This window comes from Gracilinanus agilis, chromosome 2 (genome assembly GCF_016433145.1).
Source record: "Gracilinanus agilis isolate LMUSP501 chromosome 2, AgileGrace, whole genome shotgun sequence".
Lineage (NCBI taxonomy): Eukaryota > Metazoa > Chordata > Mammalia > Didelphimorphia > Didelphidae > Gracilinanus > Gracilinanus agilis.
This window is the reverse complement of record NC_058131.1, coordinates 261,350,183-261,369,416: the sequence shown is the minus strand read 5'-3', so window position 1 is coordinate 261,369,416 and position 19,234 is coordinate 261,350,183. Positions and strand designations below refer to the sequence as shown.

Sequence of the window (19,234 nt, the reverse complement as noted above, 5' to 3'; positions counted from 1 at the left end):
CAATTCTAAATTTTATTCTAATTTTCTGAGGCACAATAAAATTGATATTCTCCTTAGAAATAATATGCAATTTCTTTCTTTTTTTTTAAAACCTTTATCTTCCACCTTAGAATCAATACTATGCATTGGTTCCAAGGCAAAAGAGTGGTAGCGTAAGGGTTAAAAATTAAAGGTTGTACTAAATAGATAAAAATGTGGTCGCTGAAATTATTACTCAAGTCAGAATGAATTTTTATGGTAGTTTATTTATAAAAGGAGAAAGAGTGAAAGTAAGGAAAATCAGAGAGAGAGTAGATAATTACTCCGGCCCAGTTTGAACCAGGAAGGGCTTCAGAGGCCCCAGCAAAGGGGGCCCGGAGGTAAATTAAACAAGGGTTTTAGCCACGAGGCCTCTTCCAAGAGGAGGGGCCTCTCTGGAGGCTAGTAACTCAGAAAAGCCAGGAAAGGGAGTCAGCTTTTTTCACTCACCCATGTGGTAGTTCTAAGGGAAAAATCGGAGAGCAGTCAGAGGTCCCAAAATGGAGCTCCTTTAAGGTCAAGTTCCAAGGTGAAAGAGCTGGTCACAGGAAGTTCTTGCCACTTTTAAAGTGGCACTTCCTGTGCCTTCCTTCCACTTTACGTGGACCAATTGCACCTATACCTTTGCTTAGGTCTGCCCAGGAGGTAGTCAGTTGATTTTGATTCATCACCCACAATCGCACACATGGGTCACAGACCTCCCCCTACTTAAAGATAAGTGGGATGTATACACTTCTGGTGATTAAATCTAAAAATGGGCAGGGGAGAGTTAATCCCATCTTCACAGTAGAGACTAGGCTATGGGGGTTAAGTGACTTGCCCAGTGTGACACAGCTAGGAAGTGTCTGAGGCCAGATTTGAACCTAGGACCTCTCATCTCTAGGCCTGGCTTAGCTGCCCTCGATATATGATTTCTTTTTTTTTTTTTCTTTTTTTTTAATTTTAAACCCTTAACTTCTGTGTATTGACTTATAGGTGGAAGATTGGTAAGGGTAGGCAATGGGGGTCAAGTGACTTGCCCAGGGTCACACAGCTGGGAAGTGTCTGAGGCCGGATTTGAACCTAGGACCTCCTGTCTCTAGGCCTGGCTCTCAATCCACTGAGCTACCCAGCTGCCCCAATATATGATTTCTAAAGAAAAAAAAATTTAGTACATTGTTGGCACATTTTAAAATAATTGTTTGAGAGGAATATTTTCATTTTATAGTTGGTTATAATCTAAAGTGTATTAAGACAAATGTAAATAGTTTAACATTTTAAGTTATCATTGACAAATATATAAGTTCAAAATAGGTGATGTGTGATAGAAATTTCAGATTGTTTTCAGTTCTGTCTATTTTTTGTCTGTAGTTCCTGTGGTCAAACCTGCTGTATTACCTGGCACCAAAGCTCTTTCTACTGTTTCAGCACAAGCGGCTGCTGCACAAAAGAATAAACTTAAAGAACCTGGAGGTGGTTCTTTCAGGTATGGATTTTGCTTTGTCACACATGCTTTTAAAGAAACAGACTTTTAAAGCAATACTTATTTGAATTCTTAATCTTTGGGTTTGGCAGATCTTGTCAGATCAATTGATTAATCAATCAACAAGCATTCATTAAGCATCTCTTGTGTTTTAGGCATTGGACTAAATCCTGGTGATCCAGAGACAAAGAATAAAACATTCCCTGCTCTCTAGAGCTCTGGGCACTATGTCAGATGAAAGCAATGTCCTCTGAAGCCCTTAAAATGTGGCTGCTTCTATATGCTTCCTTACAGCATTCGTTTTTTAAAAGAAGTTTAATTTTATGATCCATTTTTTCCATGGTCAAGATAGACCATGGAAATAAGCATGATGAAGGGAGGGGGAACTTTTTTTGAGATTCAAGAGTTTACAGCCTTTTTAGAAAAAGTTATATGAAATCAGAGTAATATGTGTACATTTTCAACCTTTTTTTTTTTTTAATGGTTTGACTTAATAACTAAGTAGACAAGGCATAAATGTGAACTTTCAGAAAGTTTCAAAAATCAAACAGAAAAATAAACTCAAAGCAAGGAACAGAAAATTTACATTGCCTAGGAGCCACAAGGTCCAATTCCTGCCTTATGATATCCTGATTCTTTTCTTTAAAAATTTGTCTATTATTTAAAAAATAAGAAAAAAACTATCTCCTTTGAATTTTAGAATGTAGGATTCATTTATAGTAATGACTAAAGTCTTTCATGGAATAAAGAGAAGAGGTTTTGGATGATAGTTTGCCATTTTATTTTTTAAATTAAAATTTCAGTTTAAATTTGTATTTTTCAAAAGGACTCTGTTTTTGCTTCATCACTCTCCCCAATAAAAACAAAAACCTTTTGGAAGAAATGTGTTTGTGCTTTCCCCCATAAAATATCATGTACAGCTATAGTGATCTTTTTTCTTTTGTCCTTAGGGATGACGATGACATTAATGATGTTGCATCAATGGCAGGAGTCAACTTATCAGAGGAGAGTGCAAGGATATTGGCAACAAATTCTGAATTAGTGGGCACATTAACAAGATCTTGTAAAGATGAAACCTTTCTCCTTTCAGCACCTTTACAAAGAAGGATATTAGAAATAGGTAAGTGAATAGTCAAAAGAATTGAATTAGTATTACATATAAAGAGCTACTCTGACCACTAATTAGATTTTTATAGGTATACATGGGTATAATAATTTCATATGAATAAATCTGTGTTTGTTGGATACATTGCTTAGAGCCTGTGTGATTCATAGAGATCATTATTGATAGTTGGAAAGTTTGCTTTATTTTTTCCTACTGTGAATTGAAATACTTTTCTTCACATTTAGTATAATAAAACTTGGATGATTAGGGAAGAAAGTCTGAAAAAAAATCATGGAGTGAGGTGAGGGGTTTAAACCATTATAAAACTCTTAAAATATAAATTTTGATCCTAGGTAAAAAGCATGGAATAACAGAACTGCATCCTGATGTAGTAAGTTATGTGTCACATGCAACACAGCAACGGCTACAGAACCTTGTAGAAAAAGTATCAGAAACAGCCCAACAAAAGAATCTTTCTTATAAGGTAATGATACTTTATTATATTGGTGGTGGGTTTAAGGTGGACTGACTCTGTGTCAAAGGTTATGTAGAAACATTTTTGATATTACCAAATGCAGCTGAAGTAACTCATGTCATTTATATCTTTCTTGAGAACATTTCAAGTTTTTCACATTAATAGATTTAAAGGAAATTTTCATTGCTTTCATTCATGTTGTTTAAAGTTACTGAAAGACTTGGCGAACTGAATAACAATTATATAGTATTTGGAGGAGGATTATTAACAGTCTTACTGCTTTGGAAATAAAAGACTTGTCTGTGCTGTTACTAAATATCTTTTTAAAGGAGTCATATCAATTTAGTCACCATATAGGATAAAAGGCTCTATGTAAAAGGGCTTGACATACTGAGATGACTGGCTAGACACAGTGATGCCTATAGAACTATTAAATTTTCTTTTTCTTTACATATGCCCTGTCCCATTGTTTTCTTCTGTGTGCTATTCCTTGATTGGTGGAAGGTTGGAAGAGATTACTCATCACATTTCCCAGCTTCATCTACTCACTGAGCCAAAGAATAACCTACACCACCCCCCCAAATGAATTTGAGCACCATAAAAACTCTCAAAATATCAAAACATAATTTCACATTCAGAAATAATGAATTACCATTTAATAGCCAGCAATAGATGACCATTATGAATTCTAGTTAGTATTCACATAGTAAACATTGAGATTTTATTTCTGTTAGTTTAGTTTTGTAATGAAGAAGGGTTCCTAAACAGTGATATTCAATTTTTATTTTCCATTAGATATTTCTTGATAATTTAATGTTAAAATTAAAAGTTATATCCTAGTGAGATTAGAGGACAGGTCGTATTTGCTTTGATGACTAAAAATGAACTCTAGAAAAAGGTCATGGAAGGGAATTACTACTAAGTATATAGAGTTCAAATGTGTTGTGCAGACTTTTACATGTTATTTTCTCTTTTGTAGGATGATGAAAGATATGAACAGGCAAGTGATGTCCGGGCACAGCTCAAATTCTTTGAACAGCTTGATCAAATTGAAAAACAAAGGAAAGATGAACAAGAGAGAGAAATTTTAATGCGGGCGGCAAAGGCAAGTTGTTGGATTTCAGACTTAATGGGATTTCAGACTTTGTAGAGCCAACAAGATTAAATGGTTCTCTTGGCTACCACTCAATGGGAACATTCACTTTTTCTTCCTAAGAACTATCATGGCAAGGTGGAAAGGCCACTTACTGGCTTGGGGGAAAAAAGGCTTGGATTCAAATTCTGCCTCTTTTACTTATGAACTATGTGACCAACTGAATGTTTTATTTGAAAAGTTTAAAAATCTTACTTTCAAATAGAGTGACTTAAATTTAATGTTTTTTGTTTTTTTTTAGTTTTTTTTAAAGGTTTTGGGTTATTCAAAACAAAGGTACTATATAAAACTTTATAAGTAAGTGGTAATATCTGAGCTATGTTGTGAATCACAGTTTTTCCCTTTCTTCACCCCTAGAAAAAACATAAAAAGAAACCTTCAAAATAGTAAGCTTTGGCCAGGACAAAATTCTGAATTTGTATTTTATCTGATGGTTTATTTATTTTTAAAATGTTGATTTGTGCATCATCATCATCATCAGTATTATTTAATTGCTTATTAAATCTAAGATGTTTTTCTAGTTCCATAGAAGAGATTTAGCTGTTTAGTAATTTTTGTACTGACAATTGCATTTTGTCCTAGAAAAAAAGTGAGAATTCTCCTAAGTTGATTAAAAGTATATTTTGTAAAACATTTTAATATTTAGTTAATTTGGATTTTGCAAAATTTAAATCATATTCCCAAATTTCATTTATGGTAAAAATTTGCTTTAACATGGTTCTTGTCCTTCATCACAATTTTGTGCTTAGTTCAAGGTACTCTGATTGAATTTTGTTTAATGTCTAAAAATGAATAGAATTTAATGAACTTTAATTAGGCCAAGGATGATGTCTTCTCTTTTTCATCCCCCCCACCCCCCACTAAGTAATGTTCATTTTAGTTGACTATTTTCAGAGAGGCTTCTTTCCCCCACTCATTCACAACCTAAAATTCTAACTATTGATATGTTAATCTTTGAAATTAGTCTAGAAATTAGGGTCATTTGACACTTTTGTAAATGAACTTTGACTCCATTGGTGATAGTTTCTTGATGAGAAATATAGAAAAGAAAATAACTTATTTTGCTTAACTTAAAATATGAGCTTTGAAAATGGAAAAGTTTTGGTCACAACTTAAATTCTTATTCTTCCTTCCTTCTCTTTTTTATTCTTTCAAAATACAGTCTCGGTCTAGGCAAGAAGATCCAGAACAACTTAGGTTGAAACAGAAGGCAAAGGAGGTATGTTTTGCTATGTTTTCATATTGTATTTTTGTGTAAAATGTATAATAAATAAGTATAGTTAACATTTTCTTTTATTATTTTCAAAAAACAGATGCAGCAACAAGAGCTAGCACAGATGAGGCAAAGGGATGCCAACTTAACTGCATTAGCAGCAATTGGTCCTAGGAAAAAAAGGAAAGTGGATTCTCCAGGACCTGGATCAGGGACAGAGGTACAGTGGATTTATAGACTTTTAGAACTGAAAAGATTGTCTATCAAAAAGCTAATTTCTTATAGGCAGATTATATAAAGTGTCACTTTGCTAAGATATTTGATGACTACAAATTAGGATGTAGGGATAATACTAATTTTAAAGCTTTTAAGAGTTGAGAAGAAAGTAACATGAAAATATAACACATTAAAAAATTATTAGAAACCCAGTCTTTAATATCAATCAAAACAACTGAACATAATGACTATTTAGGTTCTAATTAATCAGTTTCAATTAAATAAAGTAATACATTTTTATTCCTACTCTTTAAGGTCCCTATTAGGATTCTTTGTCCATTCATTCTCATTCACTTTTGCCCATGCTTGTGGTTAATGTACATTTCATTCTTTTACTTCTGCTTTGTTCATTTTGAATTATATTATAAATGTCTTTCCAGATTTCTTTGTACATCTCATACTTGTCAATCTTAATAGTATAAATATTCCATTAAATTAATGTACCCTGATTTAACCATTCTTCTATTATTGAGCATTTAGTTTTTTATGCACTTATATCTAGTGTAGCAATGAAATTTTTTAAACAGTTCTTTTTGTTTTTGACAACATTTTGGGGATATATTTGCAGCAATGAAATTATTGGTTCAAAATGATGATTTAAAAAAAAAATTACTGCATACTACCAGATTGTTCTTAAAAAGATTAAAACATTTTGGATTTCCATCAGCAGTGAATGAATATACCTTTTTTTCTATTCCCTCAGGCCCATTGAATTATTCTCTGTCTGACTGACTGTCTGTCTGTCTGTCCCCTCTTCCTCCATCCCATTTTTGATTGACAAATTTTATAGTAATTTTTAACAACTTAGGTGGAAATTTCGGTACGGATTTTTTTTCTGATTTTTATGATATACATTGTTCATGTTTCCTTGTGTAAAAATTTTCCTTAACTTGATTAAAAAAACAAACAACAAACACCTTACCTTATCACTTCTAGGCCTTTTAGCTAAGATCAAGTGTAAAAACATTTACCTTCTGTATCAATTGGAATTGATACTTGGTATTGATTTCAAGACAGAAGAGCAGTAAGGGCTAGGCAATTAGAGTTCAGTGACTTGTCCAAGGTAAAGGTTGTCCTAACTCCAGGACTGGCACCCTCTTCACCATACTTCCTAGCTGCTCTTCATCTACTTTAACATTAGTTGTAACTGAAACAAAATTCATGTCCCAATTGCCTGAAAAAGTATTAACTTTTAAACCTGGATAAAACAATTAAGATTGACTATAATTTTTAGGTAGATCACTTTAGCATTTCACAAATTTTCCCAAAGAAATAGTTGGCATTAATGTCTCAGACATTTGATATGATATTAAAGTTGTATGGTGGTTCCTTTGGTACACAGATCACTTAGACATACCCCCAAATCCATACTCTTAAGATAATAAATATGTTCTATTTTGAAAGTGTTGTCACTTTACTTTTATCATCAATTGATATCTGAACATGCTCTGAGAATATGGGTCTAGGTTATGACTTGAGAAGAATATAAAAGAGGGCATTTCTATTTTATTCTTTAATAGATCTTTTTTTTTTTTAACATTTTTAAATCCTTAACTTCTGTGTATTGGCTCCTAGGTGGAAGAGTGGTAAGGGTGGGCAGTGGGGTTCAAGTGACTTGCCCAGGGCCACACAGCTGGGAAATGTCTGAGACCGGATTTGAACCTAGGACCTCCCATCTCTAGGCCTGGCTCTCAATCCACTGAGTTACCCAGCTGCCCCCTCTTTAACAGATCTTTAACAGATTGATGTGGATAATCTTTCAAATGGTAGAAGTCACAATCCAAATATATCTTTTCATCTTCTATAACTACTGTACATATTTTCTATGAGAGCTAACCTCATGCTGGAGGCCTTTCTTTTAGGTCCTTCAAATTACATGGATACTAGTGTGGCAAGTACGCTGTTCATTTTGGTTTCAGTTGTTCACACTACATAAACAGCCTGACTCCTTTTCTGGTTATATATCATATTTAGTAGTTTGCTGTAGTCTGTTTATACACACTATATGTTTTTCCATTGCTCTTAGGGTGATTGCAGTTTTGGCTCTGACATTGCAGTGTTATAGGTACTATGTGGTAAAGTGGATAGAGTGCTGGACTTGGAGTCAGGAAGACCTGAATTCAAATAACAGCTCTGGTTCTAATTAGCCGTGAGACCTGGAGCAAGTCACTTAACTTCTGTTTGTCTCATTTTTCTCATTGCAAAATCTTACTTTTCAGGATTATTGTGAGGACCAAATGAGATCATATTTGTTAAGTGTTTTATTACATAGCATTACTTAAAGAATACTTGCATTAAATAGATAGATTTTTACTTTAGGGAAAAACAGGGGCTCATTGAGAATGATTTTCATTGAGAATGATTTTCAATTTCCCAAATGCATTTCTACTTATTTTTTACTGCTATTCAATTCTGGACCCAGTTCATTGTCCATATGTAGTATCTGTTCAAGCTATATGTACTGATGGACTAGGCTTTCCATCCAACTTTCTATCACAGAACAATTGGTATTCTTCATCTTCTTGGCTTTTCCACTGTGGATTATCAAGCTTAATTTCTCTTTCAACTTAATATCTTCCTGGAGTAAATGTTAGTTCATACATGGTTGACTTAAATGGTATATTTGAATTCTTTTCTGGAAGTGTAAAATCTGTTGCATTTGTCCTTTCAGAGTTTTAACTTGAAAACAAGAATTTTAGGATGCCTTAGGAAAACTGTCAAATCTTGGTAGATAACAGCTATATTTCTCTAACAATCAAAAGAGGGGATTTGACACTAATCTTTAGCCTAGGTATTAGTTTATGTTCTAATATTAGAAGAAAACAACATTGCTGCTGATCTGAAGGACTTGATTTTGTTATTATCATTAAGATTTTGGACTAATTTCCTTTAGATCACTTCATTTCCTTAACTTTCTCCACCATTAAGGCCAGCTACAGTGCTTCACCTCATATCCCAAATTCTTTTAGTCACTAGAGATAAGGATTTCTTTAATAAATGGGCTTTGTTCTTATGCAGCAGGAAGAAAAGGCCTTCTGACCTATCTATTCTTAGTAAATCTTTGATTCACTTTATTCATTAAACATGTATTGAGCACCCTTTATGTGCTGGGGGTACAAAGACAAAAATAAATGTAAGTCTCCCCAAGGAGCTTACATTGTGCAGGGTTGGGGGTTGGGGATGGGACATGTTTTCTAATGAAATAGTTTTAAAATCTGAGTCATCATCACACCATGATGAGACATCATCAGATTGGGATGTAGGCAAATGGTATGGATGAATGGAAGAACAATTATTAAACACTTATGAGATCAGTGTTGAGGATACTCATAGAGAAAGAAGACAGTCCCTGGCTCTCTAGGACCTCACAGACTAATTGAAGGAGATAACATGTGCAGGAGGATTCAGCTACAGGGAATATGGCAAGACTTCTGTGTGCATTGACAGATTGGGAAAGGAGGAAGGTTTATAATAAAAGTAAAATATTTAGGTTGTCCTTTTTAGTGCAGGAAAATGAAAATGTTGCAAATTGTAAATATTAACTATAAGATAAGATATACTTGTGCTTGGGAATTTATTTTGCAAATTTCTGAAGTGGGTTTTTTGTCCCAGTAGTCTAAGGGGAAAAAAATGAAACCTGTAACTGTAAGAATTAAAATCTGAGGAAGTAGAAGAATTTCTTGGTTTGATAGAGTAATATTTCAAATTAACATTAATAATATTAGCATCAGTCTTTAGGAACTGTGTGGTATTATGACTGATAATGAGGAGGCACTTTAAAAAAAATCCAAAAAACTCTTACCTTCTCTCTTAGAATTGAAACTGTGTATTGATTTCAAGGCAGGAGAGTGGTAAGGGCTGGGGATTAAGTGACTTGCCCAGGGTTATATACCTAGGAAGTGTCTGAGGCCTGATTTGAACTATTTCTTGACCTGGCTCTCAATCCATTGAGCCCCCGGCTTTCTCCCTCCTCCCCTTTTTTTTAAACAAAGAAGATACTTTTTGATGACTTAAATGTTACTTAAGCTCATTATTAAATTTTGTTGAAGCTTTTCTTTAACCCCCTGGTCAGTTCCCAATATATAAGCTTTCCCCTTAAAATAAAATTACATGCTTTGTAGCAAAGGAAAAGAATTATAACCAACCAACCTACAGTAGTCTTTCACATTCTATTTACTACTCCCCACCCCTTTCACAAAATTTTTATTTCTTTTAATGGCTTCATTCCCTATGTCCAGTCTGCTTTGAAGTCTTGTTTATTCTGTCTAGAAAATATCCTGCATATGTCCCTCTAGGTTAAACTTTTATTGTCTTTTTTTCATTATCTGGATTATTGTAGTCTCCTGACTTATATGCCTCCTTCTGCTATATTTCCCTTCTTACTAATTTCATCCTGTAAATGCTACTTTTATTTTATTTATTTTATTTTATTTTTTATCATCATGCAAAACACACTTCAATATTGGTCATTGTTTTAAGAGCACATTCATACATAACCAAAACACTAGACTAAAACCATAAATACACTGATATGAAAGACTACTCCAACAGTTCTTTCTCTGGATGTAGATAGCATTCCCTGTCATGTCTTTCAGGATTGTCCCAGATCATTGCATTGCTGAGAGTAGCCAAGTTTTCCCAGATAGTCATTGTACAATATTGCTGTTATTGTGTACAATGTTCTCCCAGTCCTGCTTATTTCACTCTGCATCAGTCAGTTCCTACAGACCTTTCCAACTTTTTCTGAAGTCATCTTGCTTATCAGTACTTAAAGCACAATAATATTCCATCACCAACATGTACCACAATTTGTTCAGCCAATCCACAATTGAAAAATGTTACTTTTTCAATGCATAGCTTTGAATGTAAATTCCATTCCTCAAAAGCTTTACATTGTCTTCTCATTGCTTATTGAATAAATTATGAATTCAGTAGTCTGGAATTAAAAGCCTTTTACAGTCTGCTTTCAGACTACCTTCCCATTTTTCTCCCACCACTCCTTTCCATCTTCTTGATGCCCCAAACTAGATGACTCAGTTTTCTCTTAACACATATCATCCCCATGCCTTTGTTTATGACATTCTTTTTTCCTTGAATGCCTTTCCCACATTTCTGCTTGTTTAAATCCATCTCAACTTAAATGGAAGATGTTCCATTTATCCTTCCTTGATTCCAGTAGTTAGAAGCTACTTTTCTCTGCTCCAACCTTTAGCATGTTGTTGCTATTTCTTATGCACTTTCTATTATATTTGAGGCTCCTCAAGTAGGGGGAGAGAACAAGCATTTATTAAGATTCTACTAAGTGCTAGTGCGTAACAATTTGTTTTTGTTTGAGAGCAGGCATTATACCTATCTGTTATATCTACCCAGTGCTTAGCATAAGGCCTTATGCATTATTTTCGTTAGGAATATTTATTGAATAAGTATATGCTGCCAAATTATTATTTAACTAAATAGCTTAAAGTTTACTAAATATAATATTTTAAGAACAAATTGACTTTTAACTCATATAACTAGGATGTTATAACCAATTATAACTTGACAGTCTCCATTTTGAACTTGTTTTGTCATTATTTGCATGCAGTTTAAAAAGGCTTATTGTGGAATTTATATGGTGTTCTGTATAATATACAGATTTGTAAATGGATCTCCTGTTGTTAAAGAAATTTTGAAGCCTAATTAGGTAAAAGTCACAACTTTCCAGTGCTTTCTTGATTCAGGAGGATGGGGTAGGGGTATTTGATAGGTATCTAATTCTTTTAATTAGTTTAAAGGCCTCCTGGTATTACATATGACAATGAACAGTAATGGTCATGGTCTTCCTATATATAAAAAAAAGCTACTTTGCTTTCAGTCTCCTCATTTAATCTACTTAGTCATTATGTTTCTATCCATTCTCACCACTCAGAGTTCTGGCTATCTAGACACATTGTAGGTAACTAATTTTAGTATTGCTTTAATTTTAATCAAGAAATTTTTATTAAGCATTTACTATCTGCCAGGCACAGTACTAAATACTTGTGCTACAAAGAAAAATTAGAAGCATTTCCTGTCCTTAAGGGGCTTACATTCTTATGGAGACAATCTATACATATCTAGATAAAACATCTATATTCCTTTGTATGTATTTGTGGAAAACCAGAAGTGCATGGGAAAACCCTTTGCCCTGTTTAAACACCAGCAGTATCTGCAATCAAATAAGCAGCCTGAATTTCCACAAGTAACTTAGAATAATTCTACAAACAATATAATTCCCAGAAAAAAAGAATCTACTCTTCAGAAACTGGTTCCAGAATTTTATCTTTCTCACAAAGTTCTTTCCATTTATGCCCTAACAGCTCTGGGTATGATGGACCTCTGAATTTTTCTGACCTTATTATATTACTCTTGTGTTTGCATCTTTCTTAAGATGCAGACTGAAACCTTCTTATATCATTATAGCTAATAGCACTATTTGTGAAACAACTAACAGTTTAGGGATAGAGTACAGTTTCAGTCACGCAAGATAAAAGCCTGTTTTTTCACACTACTTTTAAAAATTGATTTCTCACACTATTGATTTAAAATAGGCTACTCATTGGGCAGCTTCAGGGAATGTCATTGGGGCAGGATACTTATGGTGCACCTCATTATCCATGAGCATGTGTCTCAGACTACTTTGTTGAAGTAATACATCCATTCACTTGAATGAAATTTTAAGACTTAATAGAAAGTAACATAGGAGTGATTAAAGTAACAGGAAGAATGTATCATTCTGAACAAATTACTTTTTTTAAACCCTTACCTTCCATTTTAGAATTGATATCAAGTATCAGTTTTAGACAGATTAATAAGTAACACTTAGTCAAGTGGTATCCAAAATAGGCTTTATTTTAATCTGCTTTATTTGAATCTCATTAATTTTTTAGAATTTCAAGTTTGTAAAGATATTAAATGTGGTACAGTAACAGTACATTCAAGTATTTAATAAAATTCAATACATTTTCTTCAAATATATTTTGGTTGAGCCATACTTTTATCAATGTGGTTCATTCTTTTACCAGTGAAGATTATAGCCTCTCCATTCCTTTTCATATTGAATGATCCTTTCCAAATCTTTCTATGGATTCACCCAATGACCTGGAGACCTTTCTATCCTTCTTTTTTTTAATATTTGAGGGTTATCATTATAGCCTGTTAACTTTCTTCCTTTTCGCTCTCATTCTCACTTATCATACCAACAGACTTCTTGTATATGTCATCATTAGCAATGTACAGTAGCCTACTTGTGTCTACTATGTCTTTCCATTGCCCTTTGAGCTTTGTATAACTTTAATTCTAAAGTCGTGGTATTCTGTGATTTATATACATATCAGAAGAATATTTTTGCTAAAGAGGTAGACTTTTGGGGGAAGGGAGAAAATGTTCTCCAAATTTCTAATTAAAAGCCACAGTATCTTAATTTAATATTGCGGCTTAGTAATTTTTATGAGCTCTGCATGCCATCTGCTGGCCATAAGCTTTTACTGCTTTTATGTACACACTTTAATAAAAAAGCTATACTACATATGCCACATTCTCTAGTATATTGCATATATTCATAATTAATACCGTTATATTGTAAATTTTAAAAATATTATTAAAAATTCATTTATTCCAAATATCACATTAGTATTTGAGCTTCACTCAAAAATTCTTCATTATGTTTCATCAACATTCCTTTACTCATGGGAATATATTAATTTTCTTTGTAAAAGGAGAGGATTGGACTAAATAAACTCTTTAAGTTCCTTCTCTACTTATGTTTCCATATTTCTAAATATGTTCCAGGTTTTATTCCATTCATATTTTCTTTTCAGTATTATGTGAGGTCAGTCCACAGATAATCGATAACCATTTACTGTCTGCCAGGCACTGTGCTAAATGTTGGTGATACAAACAAAGGCAAAAACCTGGTTTTTGCCCTTAAAAGGTTTGCATTCAAATGGACATAACCTTCAAAAAATTGTATGTATACTCATTTGAGTATTCACAACACCAATGATCTTTGAAGCACTGAATTAATTCAAAGTGTATGTATATTTCACTCTCAGGTTTGAACAGCACCATTAAATTTTGCTGATCTGCCAAAGAAAAGCAAGAGGACAAAATAGATAAAAGTAGTAGTAGTAGTAGTAGTCGTATAGTAGTAGTAGTCGTAGTCGTAGTCGTAGTCGTAGTCGTAGTCGTAGTCGTAGTCGTAGTAGTAGTAGTAAAATAGCAATAAATTCAAGATATACTCAACTAGGGAAATCCAGTAACCCAAATGGAGTAGTGATTGAGCCATGGTGTAGAGCACTAGAGAGAAGCTTAGGAGAAAGCAAAATGGAAGTAATATTATCATTGGAGTATAATAGAGATCACCTACACAAAAATAGGAATTTAACAGTGTGGTTGGGAAAATACATCAGAAATCTGTAATGGGAACTTGATTTTGTCTGTCTGTCTATATCTGTCTGTTTATCTTTCTATCCCTCTATCTATCTATCCATCCATCCATCCATCCATCTATCATGGAGGACTTCAACTTTCAAATTGTCTCTTTGCCAAAAGCAGAACAGCTGATAAATTCTTGACTTGCCATAGTAATGATTTCATTTTTTTTAAGAGGTGGAGGAAATGACAAGGGAAACTTCTGTTTTAGACCTGATTCCTGACCAGTAAATTGCTAAAACAAAAATGATGTAATGGTTATTTATTCCCAAGTTTCCCATCTTAGAATTTATGATAGTGAAACAGAGGAAAACTAGGTATAGTATAACCCACACTCAAGATTTTGGGAGATTCAATTTCAAAGGATTATAAGAAAGTATCCCATAACCTAAAATTCTTCATGAGAAGTTCTTAGTGATGGAATTGTTAGGTTATAATGCTAACTATTCAAACCAGGAAGAGAATATGTCAGAATATTTGGGTGCCTAGGGAACTAGTAAACCAATTCAGGTTTTAAGGATTTGTTTAAAATATAGAAGAAGCTAGGTCAGACAACAGAATGAATATAAAAATACAATACTATAAGAAGAATATTAGGGGCACTAAAATTCAGAATAGTTTCATGTTGGCAGTAAAGGCTATGGACAACAAGAAGCTTTTATTTAAAACAAAAATTATGCTAAGGGCACATCAAGAAAAAATAGGACAATAACAATTCAGTAACTATTATGAGAAAGTCAAACTACTATTTCTTTTTTCTCTGCCAAGGTCCTTGGACTAGAAAGAACAAAAATTGTTAAGAGGGAATCAAGATTCAAGATAAGTGTGTGGATAGCAAGAAAATTGAAAATAAGCTGCCCTTTGTGAGCTTATCAGTAGGCCTAGACAAACTACATCATGGGATGCTAAAGGAAATGGCAAAAGTGATTATTAAATCTTTGTGATCTTTGAAAGATCATGAAGAATAGGGAATGTCCTACAGAACAAGAGATAGACAAGTGTTGTTTGATTTTTCAAAAAAAGGAAAGAATCTGAGTTCTCAAACTAAAAGCTGTTGAGATTGACTCTAATGATAGGTTATATAATTTTGCCTGGAATCAGAGGGATGATTTGTAATCATTTAGAAAAGGGAGTGGTAATCACTAAGAGTCAATATAACTTCATCACAAAGAAGTCATAGTCTATTTATGGCATTTACTTTTTTGAATATGCTAATGTGGCTGGGAGTTCAGAGGAATGTTGAGACATAGTATTTCATGGTATCATTGTTCACAAGATAGGAAGATGTACATTAAGTGGATTCAGAGATGATTCAATAATAATGTCCTAAGGAAAAGTTTTTGGCCACATGGGGGTGGTCTGTAGTAGAATGTCTCATGAATTTGTCCTTTGTCTCGTTCAGTGATTTTAGTGATGACTTGAAGGAATGCATGGGAAACTTGTCAGATTTGCAGACATTACCCCAACAGGACTATTATATAATAGGATCAAAATCTAAGAAGATCTTCATAGACTAGAATGATAAATAAGCTGAATCTACCAAGATGAAATTTAAGTTATTTACTTGAGTTCATATAATTTCATGAGTATAAGATGAGGGATGCATAGTGAGGGACAATAGTTCATGGGAAAAGGATTTGTGGTTTTTTTTTTTTGAATGAGATAATATTGTTACATTAGTTTAAAAAAATCTTATGCTTTCCTAGGCTACTAGAATGAATACTATATTCATTTATGAGTATAACATTTTAGGAATGACAAGCTAGAACATGTCCAGAAAAGGGAAATGAGAATGGTAAGGATACTGGAAACCATGTCAGAGATGATTTTTGATGGAATAATCACCTAATCACCTTTTCTTAGACTATATATATATCTTTTAAGCATTTGACACTGTTGACCATCCTCTCAGTTCTCTGGGGTTTTGTGACAGTTCTTTCTCCTGGATCTTCTCCAAGTCTGGATTATTGTCCTTGCCCCACCCTCTATGTGAGAATTTATGTCTTTTGTCGTTATACTCTGTCCCAGTTATTTCCTTAGCTTCCATGGGCTCACTTATCACTTATAAATATAACAACATAGGTCAATTTGAAATTGGTTCATTGGCTATACCCAAAGAAGTCTCAGATCTATCTTAGCCATAGTCTTTCTCCTGAATTCTAGCCCAAGATCACTATAAGCTTTTTGGAAATCTCATCTGGATATCTCATAGTCATTTCAAGCTCAGTATATCCAAAACAGAGCTCATTCTCCTCACCCCAATCATCTCTTCTTCCTAACTCCCTTCTTTTCAGTTCAGAGTATTGCCCTCCTTCTATTTATCTAGGTTTGCAACCTGGGAGTCTTCTTTGACAATTTCCTCTCTTCCAGTTGATTGCCAAGACAGTTCTGCCTCCACACTATATTTTGCATCCATTCCTTTCCCTCTATTTATATAGCTACCATCCTAGTTCAGGTACTCCTCATCTCTTCCCTTGGACTTTTACAATATAGGCTCCTAATTAGTCACTTAGACTCCAATCTATTTCCCATACAGCTGCCAGATAATCTAAAGCAGAGGTCACTCTCTAACTCAAAAATATCCACTGACATCTTCTTGGCTTTATAATTAACCAATAATAGAGCTTTTAAAGCCCTTCAGTCTGATTCTTATATACCTTTTTAGGCTTATTGCCATTCTTCCTTTCTTTAACTTTCATGGACCCTGTGTTCCAGCCAAACTGGCTTGCTTGCAATTTTCTGTATATAACATTCCATTTCACAGCTTTGTACCTTTGCATAGACTAGATATCCCTATTATGCATCCTATTCTTCTCAGAATCTCAAGGCTGCCTCTTGCAGGAGTCCTGTCCTGACCCTTCTGTTAGTAGTTTACTGCATGTTAAGACTACTTTGTATATATTTTTTATACTATTATGTATAAATACTAAGGATTTTTCCTTAGATAGAATGTAAGGTGGAAAGGGACTTTTTTTTTTGGTCTTTGTGTCTCTAATGCCAAATGCACAATTGGTACTTGTTTTATGTTGTTGAATGAACGAGAAGATAAAAATTCCAAGGGGACACAATAGTTATCTCCTACTATTTAAAGGACTGACATGAAGAAGAGAGATTAGATCTATTTTGATTGGTGCTAGAGGGAAGCATTATTACAGTATGTGGGTGTTTCACAGAGTCAGATTTCAGCTTGAGATAAGAGAAAAAATTTCCAAGAATTAGAGTTCTCTAGAAGTAGAATGGTTTATCTTGGGAGATAATTTATAACATTTCTGTGGGGACAATGCATTTATATTTTCCAATCAGGAATCCACCTCATTCCCAGCAGTGGGAACGAGAACTATGGTATCAATTCCAGTTCTCCAGAAGTGATTGTTTGTTGGAGCCTGTCTGTCTATTCAACTACTTAATTCTCTAGGAACTTGTCTTTTTTCATTCTGTGTCTTTGGAAATTGAGTTTGGATCCATGCACAAGAGAACAAGGAAATAAACACCCAGGTTACAACCATCTTTTGTCATTTGAAAAACCTCTTACTACCTTAGTGACCTACCTAACAAGTCTACTTATACCTCACATGTATCTAGTATTATAAGACTTCATCAAAGCCCTGTTCTTACAATGACCCTGTGAGTCATCTTCCTTTCACAAAAAAAAAAAAAAAGAAAGAAACCAAATCTCAAAAGATTGCATGTTTTGCCCAAGGTGGTCACAAAGTTAGTAAGTGACAGAAATGACTAAGTTTGAGTTTTGATTCTTAGCCCTGTGTTATTTTTAGGCTTTTTTCCAACATGTTCCCTGAAAACTATTAACCTGGAACTTTTCTCACTCACTTTCTTCTTCTCAATAGGGTTCTGGAACAAGTACAGCAGTCCCGGGCAGTTCTGGAGTTGGAACGACTAGACAGTTTACGCGACAAAGGATAACGCGGGTCAACCTCAGGGACCTCATATTTTGTTTAGAAAATGAGCGAGAGACAAGCCATTCACTATTGCTATACAAAGCATTCCTTAAGTAAAATGGAAAAGATCAAGGTATTTTTGATGGAGACGCCTGGGGACGTTTTTATATATTTGCAGATTACGCCTTTTTTGTAACAAGCAAATGGGATATTGTTTAAAAAACAGCAACCTCTTTACATGGAACAGTTTTATATTCCTGTTTATAAATCAACTCTTCAGTATGAGAGAAAGTCCATTTCTGTAACAGTGAGAATACTTATAAAGGCCTGTGGATATTATTAAAGGACAATTAAATCTTAACTCATCTTTGATTGAGTGGCCTTCTTGCCAAACAAGCCATATATAAAGACTGATGGAATCGTTTAGCAAATAATTAGCTGCCCTTTGTCAGACTTGTAGCAGTTACAATATTATTTGTGCATTTTAGTTCAGTTTGACTTAATTACACTTATTACATAGGTATATGTGTCTACAGCCGATGACCTCATTTCACTTTTTTATTTTTATTTTTAAAATAGTCAGTTGGCAAAGCAAACTGATTTTTAGACTATTTATCTTCCTCCCTTCCCCCAAACGTTCAAAATTCAAGAGGAATATTCAATTAATTTTAAAAACATAACCTCAGTTTTTAATCACAATACTGCTTATTCGAGGCCCTGAGAGTCCGTAAAGGAGGGTTCCTTCTGAATGTGTTATTAGCATCTGTAAAAAGCATTTTATTTGCTATAGTTTGTAAAGCTGTAAAGTTAAAAGAAAAATGAAAACCTTTTCAGCATAAATATATTTTACTTGCACTGTGTTTTTTAGCTAAAAGTGAAAGCTTAGATTAAAAAAAATCAAAGTTGAGAAGAATCATCAAAAGACTGTTTCTCAGTGTGAATCAAGTGTTGAAAAATGGTTGGTGTATTTTGTCGGTAATTGTACATAATTTTTGGCACATAACATAAAAATGGCTATGTAAACTATAATTATTTTGCTAAAAGACTGTATGCAAGCTGTGGGCCAACTTTAAAGATGTCCAGAGCAAAGTCCCTTCTTTGTACCTATTTTTTTATTACAAATATACTAATTGGTTCTTTATATTTTCAGAGGTTATTGTATTAAATTGTCTATTGATAGTACTT

General features: G+C 33.7%; 1 protein-coding gene across 1 annotated transcript in view; it reads left to right on the top strand.

Annotated features, from left to right (window-relative positions):
- The window catches only part of TAF4 (TATA-box binding protein associated factor 4), a 140,334-nt gene extending 121,536 nt beyond the window's left edge, over nt 1-18,798 (top strand). Inside the window, exons 10-16 of the mRNA XM_044663873.1 lie at nt 1,369-1,483; nt 2,431-2,600; nt 2,939-3,069; nt 4,040-4,165; nt 5,376-5,432; nt 5,527-5,646; nt 17,999-18,798. Of these exons, the coding sequence (XP_044519808.1) occupies nt 1,369-1,483; nt 2,431-2,600; nt 2,939-3,069; nt 4,040-4,165; nt 5,376-5,432; nt 5,527-5,646; nt 17,999-18,166 (887 nt within the window). The 3' untranslated portion in view covers nt 18,167-18,798. The remainder of the gene's footprint in view (nt 1-1,368; nt 1,484-2,430; nt 2,601-2,938; nt 3,070-4,039; nt 4,166-5,375; nt 5,433-5,526; nt 5,647-17,998) is intronic.
- The last annotated feature ends 436 nt before the right edge of the window (nt 18,799-19,234 follow it).